Source organism: Cyanistes caeruleus, chromosome 30 (assembly GCF_971803275.1).
Source record: "Cyanistes caeruleus chromosome 30, bCyaCae1.hap1.1, whole genome shotgun sequence".
Lineage (NCBI taxonomy): Eukaryota > Metazoa > Chordata > Aves > Passeriformes > Paridae > Cyanistes > Cyanistes caeruleus.
Genome location: NC_141730.1, coordinates 3,738,342 through 3,756,442, shown reverse-complemented (window position 1 = coordinate 3,756,442; position 18,101 = coordinate 3,738,342). Strand labels below are relative to the sequence as shown.

The 18,101-nt window shown below is 56.2% G+C and overlaps 3 protein-coding genes across 39 annotated transcripts in view; 2 read left to right on the top strand and 1 right to left on the bottom strand.

Annotated features, from left to right (window-relative positions):
• ARNT (aryl hydrocarbon receptor nuclear translocator) overlaps window positions 1-4,339 on the bottom strand; it is a 21,268-nt gene extending 16,929 nt beyond the window's left edge. For 16 of the 26 annotated variants that reach the window (XM_086866033.1, XM_086866032.1, XM_086866037.1 and 13 more), the window contains exon 1: window positions 2,407-2,483. In XM_086866033.1, coding sequence (XP_086722159.1) covers window positions 2,407-2,431 — 25 coding nt within the window. In that variant the 5' untranslated portion in view covers window positions 2,432-2,483. Of the gene's footprint in view, window positions 1-2,406; window positions 2,484-4,271 lie in introns of those variants that run through there. The other 10 variants (XM_086866034.1, XM_086866042.1, XM_086866056.1 and 7 more) reach the window with 3 other exon arrangements.
• Window positions 3,676-3,849, top strand: CTXND2 (cortexin domain containing 2). Its single transcript, XM_086866069.1, has one exon. It carries the CDS (start codon window positions 3,676-3,678, stop codon window positions 3,847-3,849), a length of 174 nt encoding a protein of 57 aa, XP_086722195.1.
• On the top strand, window positions 3,884-18,101 carry SETDB1 (SET domain bifurcated histone lysine methyltransferase 1). 12 transcript variants are annotated; one of them, XM_086866026.1, is made up of 22 exons: window positions 3,884-4,457; window positions 4,698-4,920; window positions 5,159-5,325; window positions 5,633-5,670; window positions 5,784-5,883; window positions 6,190-6,360; window positions 6,644-6,845; window positions 7,744-7,817; window positions 8,074-8,264; window positions 8,641-8,770; window positions 9,218-9,344; window positions 11,464-11,622; window positions 11,792-12,382; window positions 12,763-12,879; window positions 13,177-13,346; window positions 14,060-14,679; window positions 15,152-15,180; window positions 15,267-15,399; window positions 15,938-16,071; window positions 16,391-16,605; window positions 16,966-17,054; window positions 17,521-18,101. In XM_086866026.1, exons 2-22 carry the CDS (start codon window positions 4,709-4,711, stop codon window positions 17,698-17,700), a joined length of 3,849 nt encoding a protein of 1,282 aa, XP_086722152.1. In that variant the 5' UTR covers window positions 3,884-4,457; window positions 4,698-4,708; the 3' UTR covers window positions 17,701-18,101. The 12 variants fall into 12 exon arrangements, with proteins under 12 accessions (XP_086722152.1, XP_023797497.2, XP_086722151.1 ...); XM_023941729.2 differs by having other exon boundaries at window positions 15,915-16,071; XM_086866025.1 differs by having other exon boundaries at window positions 15,267-15,486; window positions 15,915-16,071.

Below are 18,101 nucleotides of genomic sequence, written 5' to 3'. Positions count from 1 at the left end.
TGAATTCCTGGAGCCCGTGGTGCAGTTTTCACTCTGTACAACTCCCTGGAAGGAGGCTGGAGACAGCTGGGGTCAGGCTCTGTTCGCAGGGATCAGCAGGATGAGAGGAAGCAGCCCCAGGTTGTACCAGGGGAGGTTTAGGATGGGTATGAGGGAAAATTCCTTCCTGGAAAGGGCATTGGAAGGGGCTGCCCAGAGCAGTGCTGGAGTCACCGTTCCTGGAGGTGTCCAGACAAGCGTTCCAAGAAGTCCCAGGTGGGTTTCCAACATCCTGGCTGGGCCTGTGTCCCGGCCCTTCCCAGAACCAATCCCTGCTTCCCTACACCATGAATTGGATCTAATTAAGGCCAGAAGAGAGGAGCAGTAACCAAATGTAAATCCCAATCCCCCACACTGCTCCAGGCTCCCAGCCCAACTCTCCTGGGAAAGGCTATGCTGCAACCACTGGCATCCCAACAGGGAAAAAAGGCTCCAAAATAAAATTACAGAAAATATTCCCAGCTGTGAGTTATGAGAGGGGCTGTTGCAGCTTTTAAATACATTTTTATTGTACAAAACTGGTGCTTTTTGCTGCAGAAGCTTTAGAAGGCGGTTATCTGCCAGGCTCATGTTTGGAGAATCAATATCACAAGATTTGCTTTAAATTTACCCATTTGTGAGCTCCCAAAAAAGTTTGGAGCAGGTTTAGGAGCAGACAAACCAGCCTTAAAACGACTCTGCATTTCACTCACAACTATAAAGCTTTGCTATTTCTGCTTTTGTGGCTTTTTATTTACAAAACACCTCAATTTCTGTGTCTGGGGTACATTAAATTGATTTTTTGAAGTAGGAGGTTTTTAGCTTGTTTGAGTTTCCCATGCAATGCCAGCTCAGCACTTTAATCCCCATGGGAACCTTCTCCAAGAAGAAATATAGAAACTAAGAAAAGAATGTTTCTTCCATTGCTAAGGGGTTGAAATGAAGACATTCTGGGTATTTTGGGGCATTACCCAGCATTCACAGGAGGCCTGAAGTCTGCTTTTTAACATCAAGGAAAAGAAGACCCACATTATTTGTGAGAATTCTTCAGAATTTATAATTCCTAATTATAATAATCCTAATAATCTCCATGTTTACTGTTTGTGTATTTCCCTCCCTCTGTGTAAAAGGCTTGAGTGAATATTGGTCACTCTGCCCATGATTATAAATATTAAACACAGATGTTTAAAATTCTCTCTCTTTTCCTTCAGGATTTAAAACTTTCTTATTATGCAAAACAACATGGAACCCTGAAGACTCCACTTCCACAAGCGCTTGGAAGTACAGTTTAAACACACAAGTATCTTCTTTCTTCCTAAACTGAATGGTCTGAGTCCCCAGTGCGTCTTCTCACCATCAAAAGCCACGAAACCTTCCTAAAACGTCAAAGTAAAACCCCAGAATCCTTCAGCAGTGTCACTGAACGCTCCTGGATAAACCTGAGCGTGTTGCATGACCCTCAAGCCACAAGAGGAGTCGCAAAGCACAAGCCAAGACTAAAAAACACAAACAGGCTCAAAATCTGACCTCAGCCACCACGCTGTAAATCCATTACGACTTCACAGATGCTGGGTTAATCTCGATACAAGCTCATTTCAGAGCAGTTTGGCCAGAAAAGTGATAAAATCACATATTTGGGGCTTTTTTTTGGCAAGAAGCAGGGCTCACCAGCTCCCAGCTTCCTGTGCACAGGGAGCTGTGGGCTCTGGGGACCAACCTGAGGGAACATTGTGCTGCAGGCCCTCCCCGCCCTCACACAGCCCAGAGGGACATCTGTGCAAAACCTCCAAACCAGGGCAGCAGCTTTTGCTGGGAATTAAGAAAACCTCCCTCAAACATAGCTGAAAAAGGGGCTAAAACTGACAGAAGCCGTCGAGGAAAACAAATCCAAACGAGTGATGATGGAAACCCAGCCCAAGGAGCCCAAATACAGGGCCCTGCACCCGCCTCGAGGGTCTCCTCACACCACCGGCTGTCCAGAGACACCCGCCCCAAGCACCCCAAACCCAGGTTAACACAGCCCTGACTCCTCCAGGGTGCCCCCATCCCACTATCCCGTTTTCCCCCCTCACAGAGCCCCGCCAGGGCAGCCCCTCAGGGCTCCTCACGCCCCTGTCAGCCCCTCCAGGGCCCCTTCAGCCCTCCAGGGACCCCTGAGGGTCCTTCTCAGACCCCACATAACGGCCCCCGCGCCTGAGGGTCTCTCTCAGCCTTCCATGGCTCCCTGAGAGCTCTTGGGGCCTCTCAGGCCCCCCTCAGCCCGCAGAGCCCCCCCTCAGCCCCCTTCACAGCCCCACGCACCCCTCAGCCTCCCCATGCCCTCCCTGAACTCCCCCGGCCTCTCAGGGCAATCCCCAGCCCTGTTCGTGAAGCCGCGGCCGGGCTCACCCGCGCTGGCGGCGGTGGCAGCCATGGCGGGGGTCCCGGGCCGCCCCCTCCTCGCTCCGCTCCGCCGAGCCAAGATGGCGGCGCAGGAAAACCTCCACCGGCCTCACAGGCACGGGGGCGAGGCCGGCTCCACGCCGGCCTCCTATTGGTTCAAGCGGGGGGCGCGGGGAGGGACAGGGGGAGACGCGGAAGTGCTATTGGTCCAAACGGAGGGCCGGGGGCGAGACAACGGGAGGGCACGACCAGGGGGCGGGACAACGCGGCTGTGTCCCGCCCCCACCGGGGATGAGGCGGGGCTTTTTTGGTGGGCGGGGCTCTTTTGGGCGTGGCTATTGTGGGAGGGGTTGATTACGTCACGCAACATTGGATTGGGATTGGAATAGGAATTAGAATAGGAATTGGAATAGGAATTGTAATTGTGGTTCTAAAACCCAGGGAAGGAAGATTCGAATCCGGACTGGACATGTGATTTGGCTCGGAACTGGGATTGGGATTGGAACAGGTTTTTGAGTCAGGATTGGGATTTGGGGTCACCAACAGGACCCTAAAACTCATCCTTTCCTGAAAAATCTCTGGAAAATCCCTACATTAACTACCAACTCATGGTGTGTCAAAGTTTCACTGTCTTCCCAAAGTGATCATTTTTTGTCTCAGAGTATAAAAATAAGGAAATTCGAAGGAGATTTTTGGCATATTTTGGGTGTTCTGGGGTTTTCATGAGGCTGTCTTGCAAGACCCAAATGGGCACCTCAGTTCAATGTATTTTTCAAGAGTTTTTTCTGGTCTATTCCAACATAAACAAAGAACTATCCTGAAATCCTCTCACAGGCAAGGCTTTTGGGGATAGATCCTCCTCAGCACTTCTCGAATGACCCCAAGTCACCGGGAGGACCCGTGAAGGGACCCAGAGCCTTCTCCTGATGGCAGAAGGGGGTGCGGGGTTGGAATTTAATCCTCTGGTTTGTGTCTGAAAGGTGATCCCCACATTCCTGCAGAATTCATGAAGGCCTGGAGCCAGCCGGGCCAGGACAGAGACCCAGCACTGGCCGCAGGGAGGTAAGGAAGGAGCAGAGGGGACCCAAGGCCACATTTTCCCTTTTTTATGGGTGTTTTTGACCCCTCAGCCTCATGATCCCCCTGGTTCTGGCCCTCAGGGACGTCACTGGGAGTTGAGCGCTTGGGGGACACGCGCTGGAGGATTCCCGGAGCTGGGAAGGAGACACCTGAGCGGTGCCTGGAGCTGGGAAGGAGACACCTGAGGCTCCCTGTATGGAGACCCCCACAGGGCTGCCCGCCCTGGACGTGGACAAAGCCGTGGCCACGGCCTTCGTGGTGCTGCTGGGGCTCTTCCTCCTCGCCATGACCGTGCGCTGTGCCCGGCTGGTGGTGGATCCCTACAGCGCCATTCCCACCTCCACCTGGGAGGAGGAACCCATCAACTGACCCCCAAAACCCCGCGGGTCCCCCAAACCCCTCAGGGAGCCCCACCACAACCCCCAGCACCACCGGAGCCCCAGCACCCTCTCCGCTCGGCGGGTCCCCCCTTCCTCCAGGACCCCCATTTCCCCGCCCTGCTCCCCGCCAACCCCCATCGCCCAGGGTGCTGCAAACCCCTCCGGGGCGGCGGTTAAAGGATCGCTCTGGGCCGGGCCTGCCCGCTCCGTAACGGCTCCAACGGCCCCAGACACTTCAGGGGCTCCGGGGCCGCCTCAGGAACCAACCGCGCCTTTTCCCGCTGCGCGCGTCCCTGCTTTTGCAACTACGCGGGCGGCAGCCTCCCGCCTGCTCCCGGGGACAGCGGGCGATTCCCGATCCCCGGTTCCAGAGGAGTTTATTCCCGGTTCCAGAGGAATTCATTTACTCACGAATTCCGGGGCCTGCTGCCCCCGGGCCCGCCGTCAGGGGGCAGCAGCGCGGGAGGCGCGCGCAGGGAAGTGACGTCACGCGGCGTCCGGGAAGGCGCGCCAGGTTGTGCTCCGGTTGTGCTCCGGTTCTGCTCCGGTTCCCCGGGACCGGCGGCGCCGAGTGAGGGGCGAGACCGGGGCTGAGGGGTAAGGGGGCCTGTGAGGGTGTGTGAGCGGGTGGGCGGGACGGACCGGGCCGGGAGAGGATCAGGGGCACCCGGTGTGGGGTAGTGAGGGGAGCTGGCGGGCTCTGAGGGGACCGGGCGGCTGTGAGGGGGCACTGGGGCAGCGGACGATGAGGGGAAGGTGGGAAACGGTGGGGGAGCTCCCACGATCTCCCTCCCTTCCTCACCTCCCCTGCCTTCCCCTCACCTGTTGTGCTCTCAGGTGTGGCAGAGATGGATTCCCAGGACATCAAAGAGCTGCAGCAGGAGGTGATGGACGAGCTGGGAATCTCCATGGAGGAGCTGCAGGAAATCATCGACAAAGAAGTGGAGAATTCCGAGTGGGTGAGGCAGCGGAAACAGCAGCTGGAAGAGCTGGAGCAGTGCATGAGGCACAAGGAGGAGGAGGTGGCCCACGTTGACCAGCTCATTGACGATGCCATGAGGTGCGTGGGCCTGGAGCGAGCCCAGATTCCGAGGAGCGGGATGTGGGGGGCTGTTCCTGTTCCCTTCAGGGCAGACCCACGGTGTGGGTGGTTAATGAGGGACAGTTAATAAGGGACAACTTTACCCCCAAGGCTTTAGACCCTTCCTGTGGGCACTTCCCTCAGCTGGCTGTGCTCAGGGGTAGTTCCCCGCTATCCCTGCGGAATTCGGGAGGCACAGCCGGTTTCCCTCCCCCAGGGCCATCGACAAGTGCGAGACACTGGCAAAGGAGCTGTATTCCATGATGGGCCTGCAGTACCGGGAGAGCAGCTCGGAGGACGAGGCTCCGGCAGCCACGGAAGTGATCGAGATCCCAGACGAGGAGGATGACGACGTCATGAGCGTGGACTCGGGCTGGAAGCGCAGTTCAGTGTCCCCAGCAGTTCCAGGGGAGGGCTTGGGATAGGGGAATGCTCTTAGCTCATGGGGAACATCTGCCACGTCCTGTTGGTGTTCCAGAATTTCTGGGGTCCCACGCTGGGATTTCACCCTTTTCCTGCCGGCCTCACTGTTGTCGCCACGTTAGGAAAGGTGGCTGAGGGAAAGCCTTGTTTGGGTGGATTTCCTGGCAGGGATTTGCTTTTCCCTGTTTCCTCTTCTTTCTGTGATTTAATTAGGATGGATTTTTTCCACAAAAAAGGTTTTAAACCACTGTTTTCTCTTTACTCACAGGCAGCAGCAGTCCCAGAATCTCCAGGGATCAGAGTCTGGTGAGTGGAGAGGCCCTGACTAGAGTTGTTTCCTCATTGTTTCCTGAGGCACAATGTTGTGTTGGGGGCAAAAAACCAAAAGTTTCTCTGTGTTTCCCTTTTCTTTCCTCCAGCTGCGGGAAGCAATGGTTGCCATGAGGAAATCTGCCCGGGATGTTGCGAAATTCATGGATGCTGTAAACAAGAAAACAAACTTGCAGGAAGCACAGAAAGGTGAGGGAGTTCCAGGGTCTGTGTGCCCTGGGCCTTTGCTTCCCAAAATGGGAAAACAAGGATCCGCTTTCCCTGCAGGAAATCTCCATTCGTATTTATTGATCCCAGATTGCTCTTTTAATTTGGGGTGTATCAATTCTGAATTCATGTTTTTTTCCAAGCTGTTTCCATTCAGTAAAAAGGAGGCATTTGGGCTGCCCGAGGGGAAGGAAAGCAGTTGTTGTTATTTCAGAGTTGTGCTTCCAGCTGTGTGCTGAGACGGGAGTTTGGGTTTAGAGCTGACTTTCTGCCCTTGTTCCTTGGTAGATGCACAACCTCCTCAGGAATCTCCTGGCACTGCCCAGCCCATCACTGTCCCTCCAGCCCCTGACAATGATCTCAACACTGATGGGGACCTCAAAGTGGGCATGAGGATTTTGGGGAAAAAAAGGACCAAGACTTGGCACAAGGGGACGTTGATTGCCATCCAGACGGTCGGTATGTGCCCTGCACGGGGCTCTCCCGAGATCTTGGGTGGGAAACCTGGATGAAAAAGTGTCAGAGCACCTGGTGTCACCTGGAAGGGATTGTGGGAACAACACACTTCCACAGCTTCACTCTCCAAATTAAGTCCTGAAAGGCTTTTAAGTGAATTCTGAGATGATTCTGGATAAACGATCTCCGAGTGACCCAGAGCGTTGGAATTCTGGTGTGAAATCCCACGGCTTTTGTTTATTTTCCCCTTCATTTATCTTCTGTTTGCCTTAAAATGTCTTTCCAGGTGCTGGCAAGAAATACAAAGTGAAATTTGATAATAAAGGGAAGAGTTTGCTGTCGGGCAACCACATTGCCTACGATTACCACCCGTCTGCCGAGAGGCACCACGTGGGCAGGAGGGTGGTGGCCAGGTACAAGGATGGCAACCAGATGTGGCTCTACGCTGGGATCGTGGCTGAGACCCCCAACGTCAAGAATAAAGACAGGTATTCCTCATTTCCCATGGTCACGTGCCCTCATCTCTGGTTTATTTTTTTTTTTTGTTTTAGGCCAAAAAGAAAAAGGGTTTGTTTGAATACCCTTCAGGTGCTGAATTGTGCCTTCCCCACGAATGCGATTCTGACTTTCTTCATCTTTCTTATCTGAAACTCAGGGTGGAGCTTCCACCCCTGCTCATGGCCCTGAGTCAGGAATTAGATCTGCTAATTTATTCAGATGATCACCCAAATGTTGAGTCTGGGCTCCTTGAGGCACCACGCAGTGGGAGGAAATAGGAACCCTGGGAAGGCAGAATGGCAGCAGTGTTGCCAAAGCTCTTCAGGAGGAGAAGGAGCAGGTTTGGAGCAGCTTTTTTGGGATAGAGAAGGGGCAAGGCTGCTCTGATCTATTAGAATAAAGGCTTGTGGTTTTCCTGAAGAGATTGATAAAGGATTTAATCTCCCTGGGTCTGATACAAATTGTGCTGGATTTTATCTGATCCGTGTTAATAACTGAAAGTGAGCTGAGTTTGATACTCAAATTGCAACTTTTCTCCTGGCTGTGATGCCGATCCCTTCTCCTGCAGCTTTTGTACAGCTCCAGGGCCTGGAGTTAATTTCTCAGAGGCACTAAGTGGGTGCCTTATCCATCTTCCCTTCACAAACCAGGAGTGATTAAACAGTTCCTTTATCTCCCTTTCCTGGGGCACAGAGGAGATTCGGAGCAGAGGGAAAGGGCCTGTTTGTGCTGTTTGTGCAGCCATGGGGAGCGCAGGGAGCGTCTGGAGCTCTTTGTCCTCATCCAGGACTGGGACATCTCCAGGAGGAGCAGGAGAGGTTCTCCCCTTCCACGGCGTGGAGCTGTGTTCTCTTCAGCTCCCATTCCTAACTGCCCTTTGTTCTGCAGGTTCCTGATCTTCTTTGACGATGGCTACGCGTCGTACGTGAAGGAGTGGGAGCTGTACCCGGTCTGCCGGCCACGTGAGTGACCCCCGTCCCTCCTGGCCTTGGCTCCAAAAACAGGCGTGTGCCCTTTGGTGCTGAGCCTGAAGACATCTGAAATCCTGGATTATTGCCAGGGAGGGTTCAGGATGCTCCACCACCGACATTCCGGCCCTCGGGATCACCCCTTGGCTGACTTTAGTAAAAAATGCACCTGGGATATCCTAAAAAAAAAAAAAAAGAAATGTAACGCTCTCTCTGTTTTGTCCTATTCCCTTTCTCCCTTTCCAAACAGTGAAAAAAGCCTGGGAGGACATTGAGGATGTTTCCTGTCGGGATTTCATTGAGGAGTACATCACTGCCTACCCCAACCGGCCCATGGTACTGCTGAAGAACGGGCAGCTGATCAAAACTGAGTGGGAAGGAACCTGGTGGAAATCCAGAGTGGAAGAAGTGGATGGAAGTCTGGTGAAAATCCTTTTCCTGGTAGGAATTTCCCTTCTCCCATTAGGATTAAATTCGAGGCTGGGGATGTGATCAGCTCTGTTTTGCTTGCTAATCATGGAAATATCGAGGTTGGAAGAGTCTCTGAAGGCCCTGAACCACGTGCCCACATCCGCAGGGATTTTGGACAATTCCAGGGCTGGTGGCTCCACCACGGCCCTGCTCAGCCTGCCAGGGCATCAACACCTGTTCCAGGAAAAAAACCTTCCCTAATAGCCGAGCAGAGATTCCAGCATAAATAACCGCGTGTTTCTGCTGTTTGTCAGTACTCATTGTTGTCTCCTTGTGCTCTCTTTGTGTCCCCCCTCAGGAAGCTCTTCCCATGGGATCTGTGAGCGTTTCCTTCTCCTTCCCGCAGGAGGACAAACGTTGTGAGTGGATTTACCGAGGTTCCACACGCCTCGAGCCCATGTTCAGCATGAAAACTTCCACGGCTTCCACCCAGGAAAAGAAGCAAAGTGGGCAAACCAGGACTCGTCCCAATGTTGGTTGGTGGCATCTTTTGGTCTCATTTCGGTCCTGGGATTTAACTGGAGGGTGGTTTGGGTTTGGGGGGCTTTTTAGCAGAACTCCTGGAGATTTCAGGTCTTGTTTTTTTTCTTTCTTCTGGCAGATTTCATATTTCCAGCAAGTGTCTTCCCCTGGCACAGGAGATTGAGATTTCCAGGGTTTTTCTTTGGCATAGGAGATTTAGATTTCCAGTGGGAGTTTTCTCCTGGAGTAATGCCACAAAACCAAACTGGACTTGGGTGAAGTGAGCAGAATTTTTGGGGGAGTTGCTGTGCCCCGAGTTTGGCGATGACCCACGTTAATCCCAAATCCCTCTTTTGGTTCCTTCCAGGCACAAGTCAGCGTTCTGGGGCCCGTACAGCCAGCTTGGGATAACATCAGGGGTTTTCCCTGTTGACTGTTTGGTTTCTCGACTTCCCCACCAGGTGCTGTGAGGAGCAAGGGCCCTGTGGTCCAGTACACCCAGGATTTAGCAGGAGCTGGTCCCCAGTACAGGGCTCCGGAGCAGCCGCCGGCTGCACGTCCCGCGTCTCCTCAGCCTGCAGAGATGGAGTAAGTAGCAGAGGCACTTCCAGCACCTTCCACCTCTTTGCTTCTCCCCAGCACTCAGCTCTCTCAGGCACCGCCTTTTTTTGTGCAGAGGAATCCTCAGGTGCAGGTTTCCTCCATGGCTTTAGTCGTGATTTCGGGGGAGAACTCTTACCTAAAGCTGCTGGATGAATAACTGGGGGCGGGAGCTGAGAGCCAACACTCCCCGAGCCAAACATTCCTCCAGAGGGCTAAAGCTTCGCACTTGCCTTTCCAAATTAGACCTTCGCTCCTTCTCTTCCCAAAATCTGAATTGCTCCCTCGTGTCACGATCCAGGCACTGGCCCCCGGCTGCCTCGTGTCCCTCCAGTCGGACTGACCTGCTCGCTGACCTCGCTGGGAGCTCGGGATCAGTGGTCGGTCCCGGTGGGCACGGAGCAATCCACGGCCAAGCCGCTGCCAGGGGCCCGAGGGGGACACTCCCGGAGCCGCAGGCTGAAGGAGGCCTGGAGGAAGGAGGAGCTCGGCTTGGTGATGAAGGGAGCATGTTGGAGGACACCAGGGAACCTGGGAATGTGCTCGGCGACTTTTTAGGGGAGGGAGAGGCTGTCCCAGTTCATTTTTGCCAGCACTGTGGATTTCCCATCCGGATTTACGGCCGCCTGGCCCCGTGCCAGCACGTCTTCTGCTGTGACTGTGCCCTGCTGCTGGGGCACGAGGGAGGCAGGAGGTGTCCCAGGTGTGAGCAGCCTGTGCAGGAGGTCAACCTTTACTCCCCACAGGCTCTCCAGGTGTAGCAGCAGCTCAAACCCCACCTGCCCCAGCCAGGGCTCCTCTCCAAGCAGCAGTGCAATATAACCCAATTTAGCCCTGGAAACGCTCCCCCTTTGCTGGTCTGACCAGGATTTGGGAGCGGAAGCCACAAGAACATCACCTTTTCCATAATGCCAGAGAGATCCTGGATGCTGGAGGAGGTGCTGGGATGCTGGGCTGGGCTCCCAGCCCTGCAGGTCCCCCATGGGCAGGGGAGAGCTGGGCTGGCACTGGGACACCCCGGGACCATGGGCAGTGTCACAGCACGAAGATGACCAAGCTGGACCCACGGCCCCGTCTGTCATCACCGAATCCTTTCCCATTCAGGCCTTGCAGTGCTTACAAGGAATTTTTTCCCTCTCCTCACAGAGGGCTTGGCTTTAGGACGTGGTTTTTGTGCAGCTGCTTCCCTGTCCTTGCATCCAAACATCCCGGGGCAGGAGGCAGCGCAGGCCTGGCTGTGTCCATGCTGCTCCCAGGGATTCTGCGGGGTTCAAACACTTGGAATTCACATTATTAAAACTAAGAACAGTCTCTTCACTCTGGTGTTTTGTTTCCTCTGGGGAAAGCCTGGGTCTCTTCCCCCTCTTTCAAGTTTTTCTTGGTGTTGTCACCACTTGTGACTGGTCTCTTCTTGCTCTTTTTGAGATGTGTTTGGACACTTTGCTTTCAGGCAGCCGTTGGCAGAAGCCCTCATCCCTTCCTGCCCTCTTTGCTCCTCCCTTTCTCCCCAATAACTTCACTGTTTTTCCTCTTCAGCGGCTGTGTTGGGGTGGTTTTCTGGTTTTTTGATGTGAATGGGTTGAACACCTCCTGGAATGGTTTGGAAGCCTGCAGTTGATTGAAAACCCCCGAAATGGGTTGAAAACCTGTTTTTTGGAGCCCCTACTAGCTCTTTCATCAGGGATGTTATTACATCCCCTTGCACAACCTTATCTTGTTCCTTAGTCCTTGCAAGAGAGTCCTCTGGATTTGTTCCTCCCACTCAGGCCGGGTTGAGCCTCTGGGAACTCTGGTTTCTGCTAATCCAGGGGTTTCTTCATGGCCTGGTGTGTCCAGCTCTGTGGGATTAGGGCCTTGGGCATGCTTGTTACCCTTGCCTCACTTCAAATTCAGGAGTCACTCGGAGCCGCAGCCGGGTTCTGAAATTCCGAGTGGTTGTGGGATTGCTGTAGCAGAAATAGCCAGAAATGGGCTGATTTTCACACTTATTCGGAAAAAAGCCACCGCTGGGATTCTCCTGGTTTCTGAATTCCGTAGGGCAGTGTTGTTTTGATTCCCACCAGTTGCTTTTCCATGTTCCAAATCAGTTTCTTCTTCCCTCCTGCAGATGCTCCGACACCCAGCTGGCCCAGGGCAGAAAGCAGGTGGCCAAGAAAAGCACTTCCTTCCGTCCTGGCTCCGTGGGCTCTGGGCACTCGTCCCCGTCCTCCCCTGTCCTCGGGGACAGCCCGGCAGCCGGGAGAGCCCTCCCGGCCCCGCAGCACCGGTGAGCAGAGCTCTGGTGGGGACACGTGTGGGGCCTGTGTGTGTGGTGGCTTTCTGCTGGGGATTCAGCAGCTCAAACCGTGCAGTGCTGGAATCACTCAGGCTGGAAAAAAGCGGTGCCTGTCCCCCTGCACGGCTCTTCCTTAGCCCCGTCCCTTCTGTCCCCGCAGCGTGCCCAGCAGTGGCCCCTCGCAGCCCTTCCACGGCATGACGGACCGCGTTCCCAGCGAGCCGTCCTACCGGGCCCCGCTGGAGAAGCTCTTCTACCTGCCCCACGTGTGCAGCTACAGCTGCCTGTCGCGGGTGCGGCCCATCCGCAGCGACCAGTACCGCAGCCGCAACCCGCTGCTCATCCCGCTGCTCTACGACTTCCGCCGCATGACGGCGCGGCGCCGCGTCAACCGCAAGATGGGCTTCCACGTGCTCTACAAAACGCCCTGCGGGCTCTGCCTGCGCTCCATGCACGAGATCGAGCGCTACCTCTTCGAGACGGACTGCGACTTCCTGTTCCTGGAGATGTTCTGCCTGGATCCCTACGTGCTGGTGGACCGCAAGTTCCAGCCCTACAAGCCCTACTACTACATCGCAGACATCACCAAGGGCAAGGAGGACGTGCCCCTGTCCTGCGTCAACGAGATCGACAACACGCCGCCGCCGCAGGTGGCCTACAGCAAGGAGAGGATCCCCGGGAAAGGCGTCTACATCAACACCAGCTGGGAATTCCTCGTGGGCTGTGACTGCAAGGACGGCTGCAGAGACAAGTGGGTGACTGCCCCTGGGGAAGGGGACGGCACTGGGGCTGTGTGAGGAGCCCAGGGAACACCCCAAGGTGGATCTGGTCTGGGATTTAAACCCATGCGGGTCAGTTCACTGCAGGTTTCATGGTCTGGGTTGGAAGGAACATTAAAGATCACCCTGTCCCAACCCCTGCCGTGGGCAGGGACACCTTCTACTGTCCCAGGTTGCTCCAAGCCTGGTCCAACCTGGCCTTGGACACTCGCAGGGATGAGAAATCCACAAGTTCTCTTGGTTTGATTCCGAGTCAAATCCTTTGTGCCCATTTCTGCCTAAAGACATGATTTCTTCTGTCTCCAGACTGCTGTGAGAAGTGTAACTCGTGGTTTTTCCTGTGTCTCTGCAGATCCAGGTGTGCCTGTCACCAGCTGACCATCCAGGCCAGCGGCTGCACCCCCGGAGGGCAAATCAACCCCAACTCGGGCTACCAGCACAAGCGGCTGGAGGAGTGTCTCCCGACAGGGTGAGCAGAGCCCTCACGGCCCCAGAGCCACTGACAGGGAATTGATCTGGGTATCCCAGTGCAGATGTGACCGCCTGCCTCTGCTCTTGGTTCTGCCGCCAGCTGTGGGATGGTTTGGGTTGGAAGGGGCCTTGAAGACCATCCAGAGCATGGGCAGAGGCACCATCCGTCAGACAGGGCTGCTCCAGGGGTCCCAGGGTCCTCTGGGATCTCTGCATAACCCCAGCACCACCAGCAGCCACAGACTTTGGGATGTTTCTTTATCCTGGAATTTGTCACCCTTCTCCTTTCTTCCAGCGTTTACGAGTGCAACAAGAGGTGCAAGTGCAACGTGAACATGTGCACCAACCGCCTGGTCCAGCACGGCCTCCAGGTGCGGCTGCAGCTCTTCAAGACCCAGAACAAAGGCTGGGGCATTCGCTGCCTCGACGACATCGCCAAGGGCTCCTTTGTCTGCATCTACGCAGGTGGGAGCTCACCTGGCAGAGGAAACCTCTTCTGTGGAGAGGGGGGAAGCCAGAGATGGGAGTGGAGCAAGTGCTCAAAAACACGTGGAGGTGGCACCTGGGGACATGGCTCAGTGGTGGAATGGCCGTGCTGGGGGAACAGCTGGACTCTGTCCCAGCCTCAGTGATTCCATGGTTCCAGGGAAGCAGAAGGGGTGTGAAGCTCTTGCCCTGCCTGTTTTGGGGACTGCAGGGTGAGAGCTGAGCCGATGAACTTGCGCAACGCTGGCACGAGACGCGGCAGAACCCTCGTGGTGGCAGTGCCAGTGTCACAAGACGTCCCCCAGGCTGTCCTTGAGGTGACCCAACCCCAGCCCTGCTTCCCCCGCGCTGCGATCCGGCTGGGCCCGGCGCGGCCCACGAGAGGCAGAGGCTGTGCTGGGGCTGTGCTGGCCCTGGAACGGAGCCCAGCCACAGGCACTGCCAGAGCTCTGCCAGCCCTTCCAAGGCTCTGCTGGAGCTGCTCTGTAGAGATTTCTGGGCTGAAAATCTTGGTTTTAGCTCCACCAAAAGCTTCAGGGTTTTGTTGCATCAAGAAACAGGGTGCTGTTGTCCTTTCCCAGCCCAGCTTTGGAATACCGTGGTGTCATCCCTGTTTTCTCCTCCGTGAGCTTTGGAGAGGATGAAATCAAACATCATCCCAGAAAACTCACCCTTCCTTTTCTGTCCCCCAGGGAAAATCCTCACAGACGACTTTGCTGACAAAGAGGGGCTGGAGATGGGTGACGAGTACTTTGCCAACCTGGACCACATTGAGAGCGTGGAGAACTTCAAGGAGGGCTACGAGAGCGACGCCAAGTGCTCCTCGGACAACAGCGGCGTGGACCTCAAGGACGACGACGACGACGAGAACACGGGCTCGGAGGAGCTGGAGGAATCCAACGAGGACAGCTCCGACGACAACTTCTGCAAGGATGAGAACTTCAGCACGAGCTCGGTGCTGCGCAGCTACGCCACGCGCCGGCAGACGCGCGGCCAGCGCGACCACGGCCTCTCCGAGACGGCCTCCAAGGACTCGGGGCTGGCCCGGCCCCTCGGCCACGACGAGCCCGCCACCGCCCCCCCCTGCAAGCTGCCCGTGTCTGAGGAGACCTCCAAGAACAAGGTGGCCTCGTGGCTGAGCTCCAACAGCATGGCCGAGAGCTTCCAGGACAGCGACAGCGCCTCGTCCCTGAGGATGGGCGAAGGGGGAGAAGCCAAGGCCGTGAAAATGGAGATCACTGTGGAGAGGGAGAAGGGCTGTGCTCCCACGCCGGGAGAGCTGAACGGAGAGGCAAAGGCAGCCAAGAAGGAGGTGAGGGAGAGATGAGGGAATGGGAGAGTTAAAGCAGGGATGTGCTCCTGCTCCAGTGGCTTTTCTCCCCATACAGCACATCCAGGGGAGTGTGGGGCTGTTGGGTGTCCCTGTGCTCAGCTCCCCTCCCTTCTCTGGTGGGACAGGGAGGTGCTTTCCCCTCCCAGGGAGGGAGTTTGTGGCACAAGAGGCTACAGAAGTCGCTCGATGTGAGCAGAGCTGAACGTCCTCCTGCCTGGGGACCTGAGGGACACAGAGGAGGTCCCTGTGCACCCCCTGCTCCAGGGAGAGTCCCCCAGGGAGGGGCGTCTCCGTTCTGGGTGTCACTGGGTGTCACACTGAGCGTGGGGACAGGCAGCATCTCTCTCCTGGGCTGGCATTTTGGGGAACAATTCCTTAGAAAGGCTGGAGAGCGCTCGAGGAGGGAGAGATTCCAATCTTCTGCAATCTTCTGTGCTTCTCCCCTCTGCAGGAACCTGAAGAATCAACCAAAATTCCTGGGTAAGATTCCTTGACTCGTGTTTTCCTGTCCTGTGGACAACTTCCCTGGAAATCCAGGCGTGACCTGCTCTTGTCCCAACCCGCAGGCTGAGCAGCCTGGGCAGGAGGTACGGCTACAACCCCTGTCCCCCGAAGCTGGAGGGGATCCGCAGGCCGGTGAGCGGGACGCTGCTGCTGCAGAGCCGCCGGCGATCCCTGGCCCTGCCAACCCCCTCAGAGGTGAGTGGGCTGCGAGGTTCCTCCCCAAACCGCTTCCACAGCCCCCTGGAGCCTTCTGTGGGGGCGTTTTCTGCCTTTGGTTCCCAGGTGAGCGCAGGGTTTGTGGTTGTAGCTGTGGTTTCCTGGAGGGCAGTTGATTTCCTTTGGATTTTGGGGGTTTTTCGTGGACCTGGAGCATTGAGAAAAGGAGTGTGGAATTTGGGTTGGATTTGGCACCTTGGTTTGCACACCCAGGACCCCTTGTTTGGCAGAGCCATCTGGGGGAAGCCAGCCTGGGAACAATCCCTGTTTTTGGGGGTCTTCTCCCTTCCTTTTGAGCACTTTTTAATGCTCCAGGATCTCAAGGAGAACTCAGAAGCCCCCCAAAACCCCAACATTGACCTGTGGGCTGTGGCACCCAGAGGGGGATCCCCTTCTGGGGGGTTTCCTGGGGCAGAGGGCTGAGCTGGAGGAGAGCTCTGTACTCCTGGGGAAAGGGAGGCTGGGGTGCTCTGCAGGAGCTGTTCTGTCCCCAGGACGTGCTGACGCTCTCCAGCAGCACCGACAGCGAAGGGGAGCACAGGGCAGGGCAGGCCCCGGGCACCGCCAACGACAGCGACGACATCCAGACCATTTCCTCAGGATCCGAGGAGGAAGAAGGGGAGGACAAGAAAAATCCATCATCTGGGTCAGGTGAGGAGGGAGACGAGGGCTGAGGCTGAGAAGGTTTGGTTGGAAAGCACCGGGAAGGGCTCGTGAGGCCATTGCAGCTGCTCCTGCTGTGCCCACAGCTGAGGTTGGAACCTTCCCCACGAGTTTGGCAAGATAAAACTGCAAAATCCACTCCTGAGAAGCAGATATTTAACAGGGAGGTTTGCAGTGGGTCTGCAGGCTGGGCTGGGGCGATGCCAGGGGCCGTCCTGCTCTGGCTCTGAGGGGTTTGTCAGCTCTGAGCGGAGCAGCAGGGTCAGCACTGCCCGGTTCCTCTGCTGAAGGCCCCGTCTCGTGGCAGGTCCTGTGAAGAGACAGGTGGCTGTGAAATCCACCCGAGGCTTCGCCCTCAAGTCCACCCACGGCATCGCCATCAAATCCACGCCGCTGGCGGCGGCCGACAAGGGCGAGAGCGCGGGGCCCGTGCGCCGCAGCACGCGGCAGTTCTACGACGGGGAGGAGAACTGCTACATCATCGACGCCAAGCTCGAGGGCAACCTGGGCCGCTACCTCAACGTGAGTGGGGCACAGGGACACCTCGGGGCTGCCCGGGGGCTGCTCCTCCCCAGGACCGGCTGAGAAGGGGAAAAGCGGGGAGGAGGGCAGGTTCAGAGGATGATGCACCTTCCCGAGAGGAGCAGCAGCTGCTCGGGGCTGGTGGGAGCAGGAGCAGTGCTGTCAGTCCTTCCAGAGCCCGTTACCTTCAGAGTGTGGATCCTGTGACTCAGCCCGGGCGTGCAGCCTGTTCCAGCAGGATTCCGCTGGATGCGGCGGCACACCAGGAATGCTGCTTGTTTATAAAGGCTGTGCTCGGTGCTGGCAGCTCGGCCTCCCTGCCCGGGCAGCAGCTCAGGCTCGTCCCTGTTGCCGTTACAGCACAGCTGCACCCCAAACCTCTTCGTGCAGAACGTCTTCGTGGACACCCACGACCTTCGCTTCCCCTGGGTCGCCTTCTTCGCCAGCAAGTGAGTCCTGGAGAGCTGGGAAGGGCTGAGGACTCCTGGGCTGTGGTGGGACCTGGCTCCATGGCCAGGGCTGGCTGTTCCCTGCTCCTGGAAACCCCATTCCCAGTTTCCCATCATTCCTGTGCAGGGAAAACCTCGGTGTCAGGTGAAATCCTCTCACGCTGGAGATCCTGCTGTCATTTCCACCAGTTTTAGACCTTCCCAAAGGGCAGAGCGAGGCATGGAGCAGCCAATGTCCCTTCTTGTTTCAGTCCCAAATCTTTGAGTCGTGGTGAATCCCTGCCATGTTCCTCCTCCAGGAATCCTCACAGGAATGATCCACCAGGGAACTTTGTCCCTCTCTCCCTGGCTGTCCCAGCCTCATCCTGGAGCACCCACATGGAAGCGTGTCTCCCTTTTATCACCCAGTTTCTCCTCTTTCCTGGCACAGTCTCCTCACCCATCCCGTCTGGTTTTTCCTTCCCAGGCGGATCCGAGCCGGCACGGAGCTGACCTGGGATTACAACTACGAGGTCGGCAGCGTGGAGGGCAAGGAGCTGCTGTGCTGCTGCGGGGCCATCGACTGCCGGGGCCGGCTGCTCTGAGCCCGCCGCTCCCCGCGGATCCCGCTGCTCCAGAGGTGCTCGCTTTCCCTCAGCGAGGGTAAAGTTCCTTCTCAAGAGGTTCTCAGCTCTGCCACTCACCTGGAAAATCGCAGATGGACATGGAGCAGGAGCGGACTCGGGCTGTGCTGGGCGGTGATTCCCAGCCCCTGGGCTTCTCCCACCTTGGGCTCCCTCAAGGAAGGAGCTTTTCCTGCTCTGCTCCAGTTTTCCACCAAATTTAAGGCACAAAGTAATTTTTTCCAGCAGCAAGCACTTCTCCAGTATTCCAGGAAGTGCTTTCTAATTGGCACAGAGGCCTTGAAAGTAGGAGGGAGGATGGTGGAAAGAATCCCTGGAAGAACTGGACCAATTGGGATTTATAGAATTCAAGTGAAAAAAGACAAAAAGTAAGTACCTGTCTTCACCTGTGAGCCGTTGTAAAGAATCTTTTAGTTGCTAAAAA

What these genes read in the sequence shown, in the direction of transcription:
- CTXND2 (XM_086866069.1), top strand. Translation starts at nt 3,676, where the DNA reads ATGGAGACCCCCACAGGGCTGCCCGCCCTGGACGTGGACAAAGCCGTG.
- SETDB1 (XM_086866023.1), top strand. Translation starts at nt 4,709, where the DNA reads ATGGATTCCCAGGACATCAAAGAGCTGCAGCAGGAGGTGATGGACGAG. An exon ending in GGACTCGGGCTGGAAGCGCA is followed by an intron (nt 5,326 to 5,632) that starts GTTCAGTGTCCC and finishes CTTTACTCACAG; the next exon opens with GCAGCAGCAGTCCCAGAATC. An exon ending in AAGGACGGCTGCAGAGACAA is followed by an intron (nt 12,383 to 12,762) that starts GTGGGTGACTGC and finishes GTGTCTCTGCAG; the next exon opens with ATCCAGGTGTGCCTGTCACC.